This window comes from Hyalella azteca, unplaced genomic scaffold (genome assembly GCF_000764305.2).
Source record: "Hyalella azteca isolate HAZT.00-mixed unplaced genomic scaffold, Hazt_2.0.2 contig12079, whole genome shotgun sequence".
Classification (NCBI taxonomy): domain Eukaryota; kingdom Metazoa; phylum Arthropoda; class Malacostraca; order Amphipoda; family Hyalellidae; genus Hyalella; species Hyalella azteca.
Genome location: NW_025942047.1, coordinates 37,420 through 53,175, shown reverse-complemented (window position 1 = coordinate 53,175; position 15,756 = coordinate 37,420). Strand labels below are relative to the sequence as shown.

The 15,756-nt window shown below is 38.1% G+C and overlaps 2 protein-coding genes across 6 annotated transcripts in view; one reads left to right on the top strand and one right to left on the bottom strand.

Moving 5' to 3' along the window:
* The window catches only part of LOC108664368 (moesin/ezrin/radixin homolog 1), a 40,132-nt gene extending 31,730 nt beyond the window's left edge, over positions 1 to 8,402 (top strand). For 4 of the 5 annotated variants that reach the window (XM_018150947.2, XM_018150946.2, XM_018150944.2 and 1 more), the window contains 6 exons: positions 296 to 469; positions 912 to 1,172; positions 1,785 to 1,995; positions 2,790 to 2,936; positions 5,263 to 5,487; positions 5,821 to 8,402. In XM_018150947.2, the coding sequence (XP_018006436.1) occupies positions 296 to 469; positions 912 to 1,172; positions 1,785 to 1,995; positions 2,790 to 2,936; positions 5,263 to 5,487; positions 5,821 to 5,985 (1,183 nt within the window). In that variant the 3' untranslated portion in view covers positions 5,986 to 8,402. The remainder of the gene's footprint in view (positions 1 to 295; positions 470 to 911; positions 1,173 to 1,784; positions 1,996 to 2,789; positions 2,937 to 5,262; positions 5,488 to 5,820) is intronic. The other variant, XM_018150945.2, reaches the window with a different exon arrangement.
* Positions 8,403 to 9,815: 1,413 nt separating this feature from the next.
* LOC108664354 (prostamide/prostaglandin F synthase) lies at positions 9,816 to 14,843 on the bottom strand (the record flags this gene model as incomplete). Its single annotated transcript, XM_018150929.2, has 4 exons — positions 9,816 to 11,168; positions 12,970 to 13,119; positions 13,585 to 13,700; positions 14,708 to 14,843. Coding segments are annotated over 4 exons (504 nt in total), but the record flags the coding sequence as incomplete, so codon positions are not given.
* Positions 14,844 to 15,756: the final 913 nt, after the last annotated feature.

Below are 15,756 nucleotides of genomic sequence, written 5' to 3'. Positions count from 1 at the left end.
CTGTCATCACAACTAATTGTGGTAATAGCTCCTCTATCGCAGCTATTATTAATATCTGATGTTTGAACAATTTAATAATGAAGGTTATCAGAACCTGTATTGTAGTAGACACTCATTATCAGAACCAGTATTGTAGTAGACACTCATTATCAGAACCTGTATTGTAGTAGACACTCATTAGACACGCAGCGTGAAGACACCATGATGGAGTTGCAGCTATCATTAAGTCTCTGTTGACCAATTTAATAATAAATAGATTATCTGAACCAGTATTGTTCTGGACATTCATTTTCAGGTACCACGAGCACAAAGGCATGCAGCGTGAGGACGCCATGATGGAGTACCTTAAGCTGGGTCAGGACCTCGAGATGTACGGCGTTAATTACTTCGACATCAAGAACAAGAAGGGCACCGAGCTCTGGCTTGGTGTTGATGCCCTCGGCCTCAACATCTACGAGAAAGACGATCAGTCAGTGATTGATTTATTATTTGCTTTAGAAGTGACTTTTTAATTTACTTAAAATTATTATTGGGCTTATCTTCAGCATTAGCTACGTGCTGGCTTTATAATTTGCTTGCAAACTATTTTGAGGTGAAATAGTATTGTGTGCCACTAAACCTTAAAAATTCAACTTGCTATCTAATTGTATGTTTACAAGTTTGTACAAGTCAAACGAGAAAATTTACGTCTTGAAATAAATAAGATGAGGCTACGGTACTATTATGAAAATTTTAAGACTCACCAGTTTCTGTGTTTCATTTTTGATAGAATTGATAAATTATATGCAATCAGTCATACTATGAAGGGCAATTTCCTAAAGTTGGGGTCCCTGCAGTTATCGTAACAGCAATTAATGCCATGTATGAAAATAGCATCGATAATAATAAGTATAATTTTCATTACTTTACAGGCTGACCCCTAAGATCGGCTTTCCGTGGTCGGAGATCCGGAACATTTCGTTCAATGACCGCAAGTTCGTGATCAAACCAATTGACAAGAAGGCGCCGGACTTTGTGTTCTTCGCGCCACGACTGCGCATCAACAAGCGCATCCTGGCGCTGTGCATGGGCAACCACGAGCTCTACATGCGGCGCAGGAAGGCAGATACTATTGAGGTGCAGCAGATGAAGGCACAGGCACGCGAGGAGAAGCTTGCTAAGCAACAAGAAAGGTATGGACTAGAATGTAAGACGATGCGTTGTTTAAAACATTCACTCCATTTGCTTTAAATATTATTTCATTTTTTTGTACTATTTTGAATCAGGGTTGCCAGACGATCTTTTTTACGGACAAATTCCGCGATTTACTTTTTTCCGCTTGTGTTGGCCAGCTTAAATCTTTAGTTATAGGCCATTTTTTGGTATTTTTTGTTTGTGGACGTGGCCGTTTTTAAGGCCATCTTGCAACTTTGAATTATGTTGCACTACGTCCTGGATAAAAACACTTCGTGTTACTGTACCACTTTGGAGTCAAAGTGTTAACGGATTATTTTTAATGTTAGTTTTTCTAGCGGTGGTATAGTCATGGAGATTTAATTCATCTAACCTCAATAAGAAACAGACAAAAAGTCAAATACGTTTTTGAAAACTAATACGGAAGTGGAGCTTTTCAGGTTTCATACCACGTTCTTTGTAATTACATATGCAATGTTCTTTTTATCATAACCATGAATGGCCGTATTGCGTATTTTTTGTCAGTGAAGGCGTCTCTAGCAATAAAACCTCACAATATTACTTTAAAATAATTATAATTATCAATAATAACTATGATTAACTGTTATCAGAGAGAAGCTTGCGCGTGAGGTGGCGCTACGGCAGCACGCAGAGCGTAAACAGAAGGAGTATGAAGAGCAACTGAAGCACATGTCTGAGGAGATGGCCGAGCGACAGCGTGAGCTGCTCGAGGCCCAAGAAACTATCAGGAAACTTGAGGAACAGCTTCGCCAACTCCAGGCTGCCAAGGACGAGCTCGAGAAGCAGCAAAACGAACTTCAGGTGAGCCTGCAATGCTACTTTTTAGCGCATTTTCTCATTTATAGAAAGAAGGCGATATTGTGCTCGTCATGTCCATCTGTCTGTTCGTCTGTCTGTCCGTGACTTCATGTTTTTGTCAACGAGAAAATGTGCTCTCTGTCACTCACTGCAGTGAGTACTGAGTTATATTTTTTAGAATTACACGCAGCTGCTAAAATGTAGGGAATCTAGGAAAATTAATTCACTAATGTCTTACATGATTGTATGGCTTAGTTTTACACATCTATATGGTTGCTAAATCTTCCGTTTACAACAATTATTCTGTTATTTTTGATAGTTATTATCATTTTATAAATATTTCTGATTTCAAATGTGTCTTGACGTCGAATTTCTTTAATATTCAGTTACCGAAACTCACTGGTTTGCCCGCATTCCTTATACCTACTTCTCGCTGTCTTGAACGTACGAGTTGACCTGATGACTTCCCAACAAAATTCGGGGACAGCCTAGGGTTCGGCCGAATAGTTGTTACACTCGGCGCAGAGTCATTCTGGGTCATCCGATCGAAATCGGTTTCTGGTCAGAATCTCCTTTCCTACTTAATAGTCGCCTCAGAGTAAGAAGAGTAGGCTCAGCCGAGTCATACCGAGCTAGCAAGCTGCCCAGAAGCTGCCCTTCGAACCCCGAGCCGAAGCGGACATAGAGAAGCTGATTTACAGCGGCTCGATTCCTAGGCGGTTCCTAGTTTAGAGTCGCCAGTCGCCACCAACTCAAAATTTTTATATGGTTATTAATCGTTGATTTATTGATTGCAGGAGATGATGATTCGGCTGGAGCAGAGCAAGGAAATGGAAGCTGCTGAGAAGCTGAAGCTTGAGGAGGAGATCCGAGCTAAGCAAGAGGAGGTTCTCAAGATCCAAGAAGCTGTCAACCTCAAGGATGAGGAGACTCGTCGTCTTCAGGTAAATACTGTAATATTGTGGACATTACTGCTGGCTGACTCTATTAGTTATTGGCGCTAATATTAACTATTGGCTCTCTAATCCTCATTGCTGCTAATTAGGGTTAACATTACGAGCTTAGTATTGAAGTAGCTCATATAATTCTTGATTACAAATACAAATTATCTATTAGTATATGAATAAATTCCAGAAGGGAAAATTTTGATTTATCATTGAAGTTTAGTGTCAATTTTAACATTTAATGAGTGCTTTTGATGTTTGAATTATTTTGGAATTCTGGTCGAATATCTCGGAATTAGGAATTCATTTAAGGATAACAATACGAATTTATTCAATTAAATGATTGAAAATAAATCTTTTGACTGAGATATGTGTGACTCTGTATTCTTACAATTGTTTTAAAGCAAGCAAGAAATTTATCGTGAGGAGTATTTTGTGGTAGAAGTTATCTGTGTTGTGCTTACCACCTATAACTTTATCATTTCTTATTATTTTTGCAGTTATTCTTATATCTTATATTCATTATATCTGCTTCCTTTTCTTTCTTTTATCCATTTGATTTTAATTTGCATATAAATTGGCGTACCAAACTTGGGCGTATTTCAACTCATTTCTCTGTACCTGAACTGAACTATCTTCTCGGAAGATTCTGGTCGTCGGGACGTTTTCGTTTACAAGATAATTGCTTGTCCATTTTGGTTGTTGATGAATTCTTATCCTGAACCTTTCCGTTCTTCTATTATTCTTTTTCACTGTAGAATTTGGTGAAAAGAACCATTCACTTGGTCGTATGTACTTTCTTAGAAATCTGTGTGTTGGCAATTTCTCACAATCTGATGTAATTAGATTTAGTCACTTTTCTAAATGTATTCTGATTTTCTTGCCTATGTGTCCCCAAAAGCCTTTCTCGAATGTATGATATTGCCATCGGTCTTTAATTCCACTTGTTATTATATCATGAAGCCTGTTTTTAGAGCATTTTCTCATTTATGGAAAACAGGCGCTATTTTGCTCTTCATGTCCGTCCGTCTGTGTGTCATGTTCGTCCGTCTAACATGACCGTCCGTCTATTGTGCTCGTCTGTCCGTGACTTCACGTTTTCGTTGATTTTGAGAAAATGCGCTGTCACTCACTGCAGTGAGTACTGAGTTATATTTTTTTCTTCATGACTTGCCCATTTAGGCAGAACAGAGGAGGCTGAGTGAAGCACGACACAGGGTCGGTGTGGGCACTCAGGTATTTTGTGCTCTCCTCATTTCCTCAACCTGAGTGCTCACGTCAGTTCCAATTTGTAAACACCTTTACACCATCCTTGTTATAGTCGTACATAAACCAGATTAGCGGACTTGAATTTCCTTCACGTCGCATATTCTATGAAGTATCGGCCTGCATGGTTCCTCGTCTGTTGTTGAAAATATATTTTTCAAAGTAAAACAATACTGTAACGAACTAACGCATTTAAAGAGCAAACTTATGTGTTTTTGATAGATTCTGCACCGGATTTGAAAACTTTACCTATTATTTTTGGCTTGACGTGTGATGTTTAATTTCTAAAATCTTTCGGATTAGTTAAGTTTAATAATGAAATTGATATATTTTGTGATGAAATTTCCTTCGCCATTGCGTTTTATGGCGATTTCTGCGTGACCTCAGACGATCCTAACTTGTAAACGTTAACTGTGTAGTGAGCATTTGTAATATAATACGTGTTATAATTCGTTATAATTTAGTAATTTAAGCAAGTGCTGTGCTCTGCAAAACTAACAATATGAGCTTTTGAACTTGATTTTTTTTAGTTTAATGGGAAACTGTTACAGTTACTCGTTTTGAGTGATTTTATTTCTGGTTTAAATAATACGCTTTGCAGTCGAATGGTTCTTTCTAATTCTCGAGCCGTGCTACTGACAGGTCTGTCACTTCTTGAATTTTTTACAAGACTTCCTGTGATGTACCGTACACAATCGTATGAGCTCTCAGAACTTTGTGCTTTGATTTAATTATTGTTCAAAGTTATCTTGGGTCAGTAAACTACTATACTTTTATTACTCATCTTCTTCGAACACCATGAATTTTTTTCAAATATGCATTTCACGTAACTGCGGTATTTTTTTGCAAATTAGCTTCAGGTAGTACTCAAGTTTCGCAAATTCATTTAATTCTCTGCTATGCAACTTCTCTTTCGGAATAAATATTTATTGACTACCAATTAACGTACCCACAGAAATTCCTAAACCATTCTCAATGTATTTGTCAAAAAACCTCGTCTGATATATTTGGGACCGTCACGTATAATTTCCGTTTGACTGAAACCTTCATGAATTTACAGGAAGAAGTGGAGGAGGCGCGTCGCAAACAGCAGGAGTTGTTGCTAGCGTCATCCACGCCCCAGCACCACCACCTCCAGGAGACGGATGCCGACGAGACCAACGACGTGGCGGCCAATGGCGACGTGTCGCGCGACCTCAACACTAGCGACGACCCCATCGTCGACCCTATTGAAGATCGCCGCACCATTGCCGAGAAGAACGAGAGGCTCCAGAACCAGCTTAAGGTGCGTGCTTCATAGAGGCTCCAGAACCAGCTTAAGATGCGTGCTGCATAGAGGCTCCAGAACCAGCTTAAGGTGCGTGCTTCATAGAGGCTCCAGAACCAGCTTAGGGTGCGTGCTTCATAGAGGCTCCAGAACCAGTTTCTCGTGCGCTGTGTGGTTCATGTAGTAGTTTATCACGAAAAGTTAAACTTCGTGTTTATCACATTTCCTTCTATTTCAGACCTACAAAATAAGTGAATTTTTTTTACGACACTTGATTTTTATTATGTGGTTTGAGTGATCCCACCAAACCTTTAGTTTTACAATTTGTTTATCAAATGTGCGGTATTGCAGGCGCTGAAGCATGACCTGGAGAGCACGCGTGACGTGGAGAAGGAGACCAGCATGGACAAGCTGCACAAGGAGAACGTGCGTCAGGGGCGTGACAAGTACAAGACCCTCAGGGAGATCAGGAAGGGCAACACCAAGAGAAGAGTTGACCAGTTCGAGAATTTGTAAACTACATTATTTTTCACCGCGATTTCTGTAGCCAACCAGTTCGAGAATTTGTAAACTACATTATTTTTCAAAGTATTCACCGCGATTTCTGTAGCCAAACTTCTTTTGTCACTTATATTTTACTAGATAAACTTGAACAATACGGGAAAACAATCATATATTTCTATGGAGTTGAATTTTTTTCTGAGTTTCCTTTTGAGTCGATGGATGCTTGCTTGTATTATTTCAATTTATATGAATGGGAAATTAGCTTCCATCCTTCATTGCAGCGCGCGAAGATTACTACTTTCTTCCCAGAAACTGAAAATATTTTCGTATGTTGTAAAGTGAAAACGATCAACCAGTCACGAGACTTGCAATTAAAGTCGTGGCTCAAGCATTGATCATCATTGCGTTCTGCGACGTACTAGCTCATGTTGACGAGCCTGGAAGGAAACGTTTTGTGTTGGGTTATCACCCTCTTTGTTTCTAAAATCTTCTATTCCTTTACAATTATTTTTGTTTCATGGAACCTAATTTTCCGATTATACCGATGAATTTTTGTCTTCATTCTAACTATTCATTCCTAATCCTTAAAATTTGTAAGCAAACTTCATCCAAATTGATGTAATTTAAACGCTTCCCCAAATGTGATAGTTGAAGCTTAGCCTGCACAGTTGACGTGGAAGTAAATAAGAGGAAGCTTTAAACGCTGTCTACTTTTTGAACGCTTTTGTAACTGCCTTCAATTAGTGTTGTAATCAAACTCCTTTCTTCATCTGTGCTTCTCGTCGATTTTCTATTTCATAAATTTATTTCTCTTACGCTTATAGCGCAGACATAAATCTATATAGTGGAATGGCGGTATCCCAAATTTTCTTGTACGAAAATACTTATGAAGGCCCCTATTCCTCGAGACGAGTTTAAATTTGGGTATGTGCTTTGCTTCATCGTGAATATGTGAAAAACATGTGTAGTATAACAATTATCTATTGCTATGGTTTTCTAACTCGTTATTCATCTCAGGGTCTGAGGTGAATTATTCTTGATCGTTTAGAAGAACTTGGTTCTTCCTAGTGCCTTTCTATTTTCATTTGATGTGCTCGGTGATATTTTTTCACTTATTTCTTTGAAATTTGCTGGTAGATTAGCATTTAACTTCCCAGCCCACACTCGACTATGCAATGATTTTTCTCGTAATAAATCACTGATCTCCATTGGCTTTTAGTTATATTTGTACATGGGTTAGTAAACTTGCCTGCGTGAAATTTAACTGGTATCGCTATCTTATCCAGTCCATGAAAGAGTAATCATAATACCAATTTACAGGACACTCCATTTCGACCTGATATTGTGTAATTGTATTCATGTTTCTTGGGCCAAGGCGAGAAATTATTCATTTATCGCCGTTAATTTGGATAGAATCTAATTACTTCATGACGATGTGGTACGTCAGCCACTTTATCACTACGGCTTCTACGACGTGTACAGTTAAGCAAGAAAAATGTTAATAACTGTTTTTACTGTTGATTATTGATGCTGCCGTCTCTGTTTTGGACCAATTTATCATTATTTGTTTATGAAGTGTCTTATCGGATAGGATTTTGATATAGTAAAGGTATCATTGAAGTTGAAATTGCCATGTTTTTCTGTAGAAAAGGCCACTGTTATCTACTAAGTAGCAATGATTCCTCTGTCGTGAGCGTGCTATCATTAGAAAAATTCAGATTTTAAAAGTAGAGAAACTAATAAAATAATTTATCCCCTTTTTTATATTATTCGAACGTTTTTGTAGAATTATATCCGCCTGTGAACATTCTGCTGTCCTCGATAATGTATAAAATTGTCATTTAGCTTATATAAAAATGAATGCGGTGAAGCTGTTCACGTTCTACTGCATTATTGAAGACGTAATTTTGTATGCATTCGCTACTTGGTGAAGTCAATTAAAGTGTTTTAATAAACTTTGTTCATTTGAATCATCGTCACTAATAAAGTGAATTCCGATGATTTTCTAATAATCCGTGCGGAATTACTGCCGTATTTTTGTGCGATTTATATATGAAAGTTATCTTATCGAGCAATTAAGCGGACTGATGAAATGCATGTTTTGCTATTATTTTTCAGCTTGAAAAAGTTGAAAACATTTGAATTTTGTAAATATATTGCAAACATTTTTCCCGAATTTATCATCTGTTGGTGCTTGGCGTTCCGGTTCTATATGAAAACTCGAATTTAAATTTGCTCTTTTCACACTTCTGTACCGCTTTGAGCCCTGCTTAATAATATAAAATAGGTGGTTTCTTTGCAGATACTTCATTTAATTTCATAAAAATTGCTCGTTTCATTTTGGCGTAAATATGATTTTCATTTCTCCTTGAAAATGTAAGTTTAAGCTTGTGCATTAATTTGACTTGGGCAAGACTATTGCGGTTGTATCCTTGTACTTATTAACCTCGCCCTCTCCATGTCGTGCACCTGTTCTCAGAGCAAATTCATACGACCTTTTTCTGCCTATATTTAAATTGAACCTTTTTGTAACGACTTCTGATTCTTCGAAACATGTTAGCATTTTTGCATAAAGTTATTTATATTGATAGCCTTATTATGAAATTTATATTCTTTTCACACTTGGCATACTTCAGCATGTTAAAGTTTGGTTGGTTACGTAAGCAGACGGAATCCCCAGCCGGGTTACCTTGAATATTGATTAATATTTCATAGAGAACAAGCGCCTATGATACGAACGAGAACCAGCTTACAGTGCCTTCTACATATAATTAGTGTACGTTTGATTAGCCTTGTGTGGAGTGGTGCTGCCGGTCAGAAATTTGGGGAATGTAATGTTCACTTTGATAGAAAACAAATTACTCATCAGTGTGTTATTGTTTCTGAAATTGTCTGTTTCTTTAATAAATGGGGTGTTATTGTTTCTGAATTTAACAGTTTCTTTGATAAATGGTGTGTTATTATTTCTGAAATCGACTGTTTCTTTGATAAATGGAATAATTTTCAAGTAAATTTTGGTCTGGAGTAAAAGAAAATTTGAATTTATTATTTTAATGAACGTTATCCGAGCAACACCGTTCTACACGATGCTGGTCAAGTAGGTAATTGAATGCTGCGCGAGTAGGAAATGTGTACGTGTGGACAAGAAAAAATGCGACGATTTTTCTATCTATAAAAAACTGTTGTGACTTGAAGTTTTTGCATGCAGATAGGCTGCCTGAAAGGAAAGCGTTTAATGAAAAATTCTGCGATAAATCTTTCCGTGTCATACAAACACATGCTTTGATACTTTCTTACAGCAGTAGATACTCGTCAAAATGATTCATGTACGTTTGATGAATTTTTGTACACGAGTCAATCAGCCTCTTATTAGACGGTGTGATGCTATCAAGTTCTCCTGTAAATAGCAGCATTTAATAGCCTTCTCTTGGTGCCTACTATGTAAGTAAAATAGACCACTTGATAATGGCTCATTGGGTTCATTGACATGTTAATTTCTATTTGTACTATACTATAATAATAATAGTCTAAGAGTTTCGTGTAGCACATCGTTGATATCGCAAGTCTTGAATATGGAGAGAAACTTGGACGAGCTAAACGAAAATTGTATCACTGAGCGTTTTGTGAAATTTTGTTGGTGCCGCCAGGCCCCATACTGTCGTTTTGGAATAAACTTTTGCGCTTTTCGGACTAATCAATTGACTTTATTCCTTTCTTATCGTTTCGAATTTGTGTCGACTGTGCTTCATGGACGTACCAATCTGATACTGTGTCGGCAAGTTGAAGAAGATGAATAAGAGAACATTCTTCTGTTTGGAAATTTAATTTGTAACGATATCTTCAATTATATTCTATCGGAAGAACTCGGATTTAAGAATAAAATAATAGTCATGGATGCGATACTGAACGAAACCTCGAGTCGATCACTTAACTTTATGAAGTAATACTATCGTCCATTCTTCATCAAGCCAGGCAGGCCTTTCTCTGAAGAATTTCATAAGCTTCACGAAGCTCAAGTGAGTGGCTGTCACTCTCGCTCGGCATCGCACTTGACCTTATCAATGATGACGGCAATTACATTAACTGCCCCCTTGATTCTATTCATATTCTAGCAATGGAGACATGAATCGGGAAAAATCAGCAAACTTGAACAAATAAAAAATTGATAAAGGCACTGAATTATTCAAGAATTTTGATACAGAAAAACTTCATGTGAGAATCCAGAAATAGAACACTATTTTAAATCGACCCAGATTCAACACACATTACGTTCATAAATGATACATTTATTTTATCATAGGACGAGTAATTCATTTTTAGTAAGTTCTGGAAAACGGTTAGCTGCCGTGTATAACCTCACGGAGGTCTTTCGTAAAGAAAATTAATCTGGAATAAAGCCACATGAATAGCAAATGCTCACGGTAAACAAATCGAAAAATAACAATCCAAATCATTCCTAATAGAGCTTCTGCATATATGAGAAAATTATTGATTTCTATTTCCCAGGAGACGTTCAAGTGTTCGAAGTTTAGCAAACACTAATAATAAGACTGAGCGACGGTAGTTTCCAGACGTACGAACTGCAGCGCACAATACTCTCCTTGTACAGTAAACTTCATAGATTAAATAAATTCATTACCATATTATCGCTGTATTTTGCTTTACGGTCAGCGCAAGGCGACCCTGCCCTCTGATGGGATCAATTTCAACGCACCATCCACCCATGGTATAAACTTTCGCTAATTAGTCTAAAAAAAATGTTAGCACTTGGGATCAATTTTGACGAACCATCCACCCATGGTATAAACTTTCGCTAATTATACTAAAAAAATGTTATTATTTCTATTTCCTGCAGCAGTGAACGTTCATTTCTGTTCCCACGCATATTTTACCATGTTTTAATCGCATTCAACAAACTTCCTCTCTGATCTAAAAAATCTCTTGATAATGTAGATTGTCCAGCAGACATATTCCCTCACGCACCACACGAACTATACACAACAACAAGCAATATTTCAGGAATAACAACAACGCTAGAAGCGCCTAGTGCAAATACAGGAAAATATTTTAAAAAATTGAGTCGAGGAGCCAGGCTACTTAGCGGGCATCCCGCACACGTCGGTGCACTCAGCGGCCCGTGACGGGGCGGGGGCGGCCACGGGGGGCACGACAGCTGCTTCTGATATACCCAGAGCCTGGGGATAGAAATATAATTAATTAATGAATGAGAATTAATTCATATTGCAATTAAACTTATTTGTTAATCAACCGAGAAACTCATAATTTATTCAATAATGAACGGATTAATATAAGAAACATTTATATTGCAAATGAATAAAAAATATAACTCAGTACTCACTGCAGTGAGTGACAGAGAGCGCATTTTCTCGTCGACGAACTTGAGGTCACGGACGGACGGACAGACGGACGGACAGACAGACGAACATGGCGAGCACAATCGTGCATTTTTTCCATAAATGAGAAAATGCGCTAAAAACTTTAATATTACATATGACTAAAAATTTTAGTATTGCATATGAATAAAAAACCTCAATATTGCATCTGAATAAAAAAACTGAAAAAAGGCGCAAGCTGCGAATACATAACATAACATAACATATTGATCTCGGCGCTGAAGTGTAGGCCTGATGTGGCCTGTCGCCGATTCTTTTCCTTTTCGTGCCTTGTTCACAGAAGATCTAATATTGTTTCATTTGACCAGATCTTTTCAGGACTGACGATAGTTTGAAGTAGCTACTAGACTTCCACCGGATTCGATATGGTGCTAGGCATTTCAAATCTGAACATATATTTTTCCATAGCTTTATCTAGTCTGTTCTTGAACGCGTTCATACTTGGAGCGCCAACGATGTCATCGGGGAGGCTTTTCCACATGTCGGTGATTCGAAGCGAGAAGAAATTTTGTCGCGTGGAGAAGTTGCAGCGCAGATTTTTTAGTTTATAGCTGTGGCCCCTGGTGTTGGTTCTTGTTTCAAATTCTAGTAATCCTTCGGTTTGGGGACCTTGTACAAACCATGAGTATACTTGTATACTTCAATGAGGTCCCCACGCAGACGTCGATAACTGAGGCTTGGAAGCTTCATAATCTTCAATCTTTCTTCATAGGACTTGCCCTTCAAGCCTAAGGGTATGCACACAGTGAAAGCAGGTTGCCAGCGTGCTGGTTACCTGCTCAGGCTGGCACCTGAAACCATAGAATACAGAAGCCTATTCGTACAGGTTTTCACTGTGAACACTTACATTATTATCCTATGTTCATTCTTGTGGCAGGTTGGAGCAGGTTGCCCGCGCGGGCAAACCCGCTTTCACTGTGTGCGTACCCTAAGCCTGGAATTATCCTTGTTGCACGTCTTTGAACACTCTTGACTAAATTTTTGTCCTTTTCAAGTTTCGGTGACCACACAACGTTTCCAAACTCTAGATTCGGGCACACGACAGCAACAAACAACTGCTTCATCGGCATCCTCATATCATCTCAGACGGCATGAATAGTAACAATAATATGAGGATAGCGGAAGGACTTTAGTAGCCTTTCATATCCCTGGAACAGCCTCCCTGATAGCATCGTTGACGCTCCGAGTATGAACGCCTTCAAGAACAGACTAGACGAAGCTATACAGGAGCATATGTTCAGTCTTAAAATGCCTAGCAAATTACGGACCAGGCAATAAGTCCAGCAGCTATCTCAATCAATCGTCAGCTATAGAAAGATCAGGTTCCAAAGGCTGGATCCCTTGTGAATCAAGTCACGAAAAGTTCAAGAATCGGCAACAGGCCATGGGCCTATTTCTTCAGTGCCGACACTTATTAGCGCATTTTCTCGTTTATGGAAAAAAATGCACTATTGTGCTCGCCATGTCCGTCTGTCTGTCTGTCCGTCTGTCCGTGACCTCAAGTTTTCGTCGACGAGAAAATGCGCTCTCTGTCACTCACTGCAGTGAGTACTGAGTTATATTTTATTCTATATGATCAGACCTGCAGGATGTCGCTGTTAGGTGCGTGGTCAGCGGGGTTCTCCTGGCGGTACTCGTAGAGAACTTTAGACCCTCCCGCTGGAACCACAATCAGACCGCCGTTCTGGAAGCCGTCTCCTTTCAAGTCGTTCTTGATGCCGGCCGCTTTGCCCTGCACAATATCACGAATATTTTGATTTTCAACAACAAAATGCACTTCTGATTGGTTAAACGACTTTTTCGTGTGAATTAAATTACGACATCATCATCCAATTGCATGACAAATAATAACTTCTCGAAAGTAATGGAAACAAATTATCAGAAATACCCATCAACGATGAGGAAATATCCAATCTTGAAATGTATGAATTTATGTCATTTGTCCTTGTTATTTATATCATGAAGAATGGTTAAGCGAACATTCAAAGTTTTACTAATACAACAATACTCTTCACTGCTCCTATATTCTTACATTCATTTTCCAGTTACATCAAAAATCAACATGCTGGATGCACAATACTATACAGTACTATAAAACGATTCATTTGAACGCTATACTGCCGATAATTTTACAGAGATAATACAGGTTTCATGTTTGAAAGCAAAAGTAACCAATCATCACATTAAAGCATCCCACCTTGGATATGGCGTCGCGGGCAACTTTCGCCAGCAAGGCGGGACCCAAACTAAAGATGTTCATTTTACGGAAGCCAAGAGCTTTGTAGCAACGCTGGTCGATGTCCACTACCACTTCTGGTCATGAGAGAAAACATCATGATTGACTGGTGTCCAATAACCCTCAGTCTAGGGATTCATTTATCGTCGTCAAGGTTACGTGTAATTAATGGCTTGGTGAGAAGATATGTCGTCAGTAGACGAAGCGTTTTATTCAACCCAAAATTAGCAGTGTATGGGAACAATCCTATGCAGTGATGAGAGAAACCATTAATTAACATAGACTCATGTCCAATAACCCTTTATCTAGAGATGCATTTATCGTCGTCAAGGTTAAGTGTATCTAATGGCTTGGTGAGAAGAAATGTCGTCAGTAGACGAAGAGTTTTATTGACATATTTTTCTTATTTTCAAAGAGCAGTGCATGGGAATAATCCTATTCATTATACTGCTCCCTTTCAGTGCGTATAAATATAACCCAGAAAAATTCTCCCGCCCCCAATCTCACCGTCATCTTTTCCATCACCCCAGAACACGTGGTTTATATTCCCTTGAAATTCAACCACGTTGCCCTCGCAAAGTCCTAATTTAGCCCTCAAAGCTGTCAATCAATGGGATTGACGCCATCGTGAGGTCGTCGAAAAATTACAATGGCTACACTCGAAAATCTCTGAAAAACGACATGTTTTAATTGAGACATTTTTAACAACGAATTATTTCGGCAAAATGGAACAAGTTTGACGAATGATATGTTCGGTTACGAAAGATAATTTTGATTTTAAGCCATATAGTCTGGGAATTTAAGAAAATATTTTCAAGGTTTTTCCCCATATCATTTGAAGAATTGCTCTCAACACTGCGAAATTATATGCACACCTTACTTAACTTTTTCTCACTCTATCTTTCAAATCTATCATTCTATCATTTAAAATGACATCGCATAAAATTAACCTCTTGTCCTGTCGACTACAGATAAAATTAACGTTTTCCTTTTACCTCATTCATCTTTTAAATCTATAATTTAAAATGACATCGCATATAATTAACGTCTTGTCTGTTAACTCTAAATGCAATTAATGACAGACCTCCAGCAAAGTAGTTGCCAGCCAGGAAGTCGTCCAGCCCAACGTCTTCCAGCCCCACTGCCAGCAGCCGAACGTTAGCAGCCTGCAGCGTTGGCTGCAGCTGCGACAGTTCCTTGGCTGCCAGCCTGCAGAACAGTCATCCGAAGCGCCGTAGGAAGATGATCACTACGCTGCTGTCCTGCCAGTAACTGCTCAGTCGCACCTCCTGCCACACATTATATCACTTACATTCTTTTTCGTATTCATCTTAATTTGCCATGTATTATATCGTTCTCATTCTTTTTCATATTCATCTTAATTTGCCATGCATTATATCACTTTCATTCTAATTTATATTCGTTATAATTTATGTATTAATATTCTGTAGTTAATATTTATATTTACACAATAAAATCTCGAGAAGAAATCCAGACAACAAATGGTCCTTCACACGCGGCACTGTATATACAAAGAGAAAATTTCAAACAATTGGGATTTCCGTGTTCGATTGGAAACATGAAACAAATTATAAATGCAACTGCTTTGTCATTTATCTATAGAATTTAGGAATGAATTTCAGTGGAAAATTATAATAAAAAGATGATATATTGTATCGAGCGCATGGTGATCAAAGCTCATTAACTCAATGCGTATTTCCTCACATTATTTCCATAATTAATTATCGAACGAGTAAGAATATCTAAATAAGCGCATTATTAGTACAGGATAAAAATCATTAAGAAATATCTCCTACATTCCTATTAAATTTATCTAAGATTTACCAAAGAAACGTTCATGAATCATTAATGTATGGCAATGTTTTCAGATCTCACACCAACACCTAAATTGCACTTAAATCAATTTAAAAAAATGTAATATCAATTAAATGTTTATCTTTTAAAAAACACGATAAGTGCTTTCTCAAGCTTAAGCGTCTTATCAGTCTTGCTATCTATGTTTATCCGACTGTCCAGGCATGACAAATAACAAGATAATTGACATGCCGATTAAGAATGAAATCCCTACAATGTTCGTCACCGTAGCACAAGGCTTCATTGCAAATCACAAAT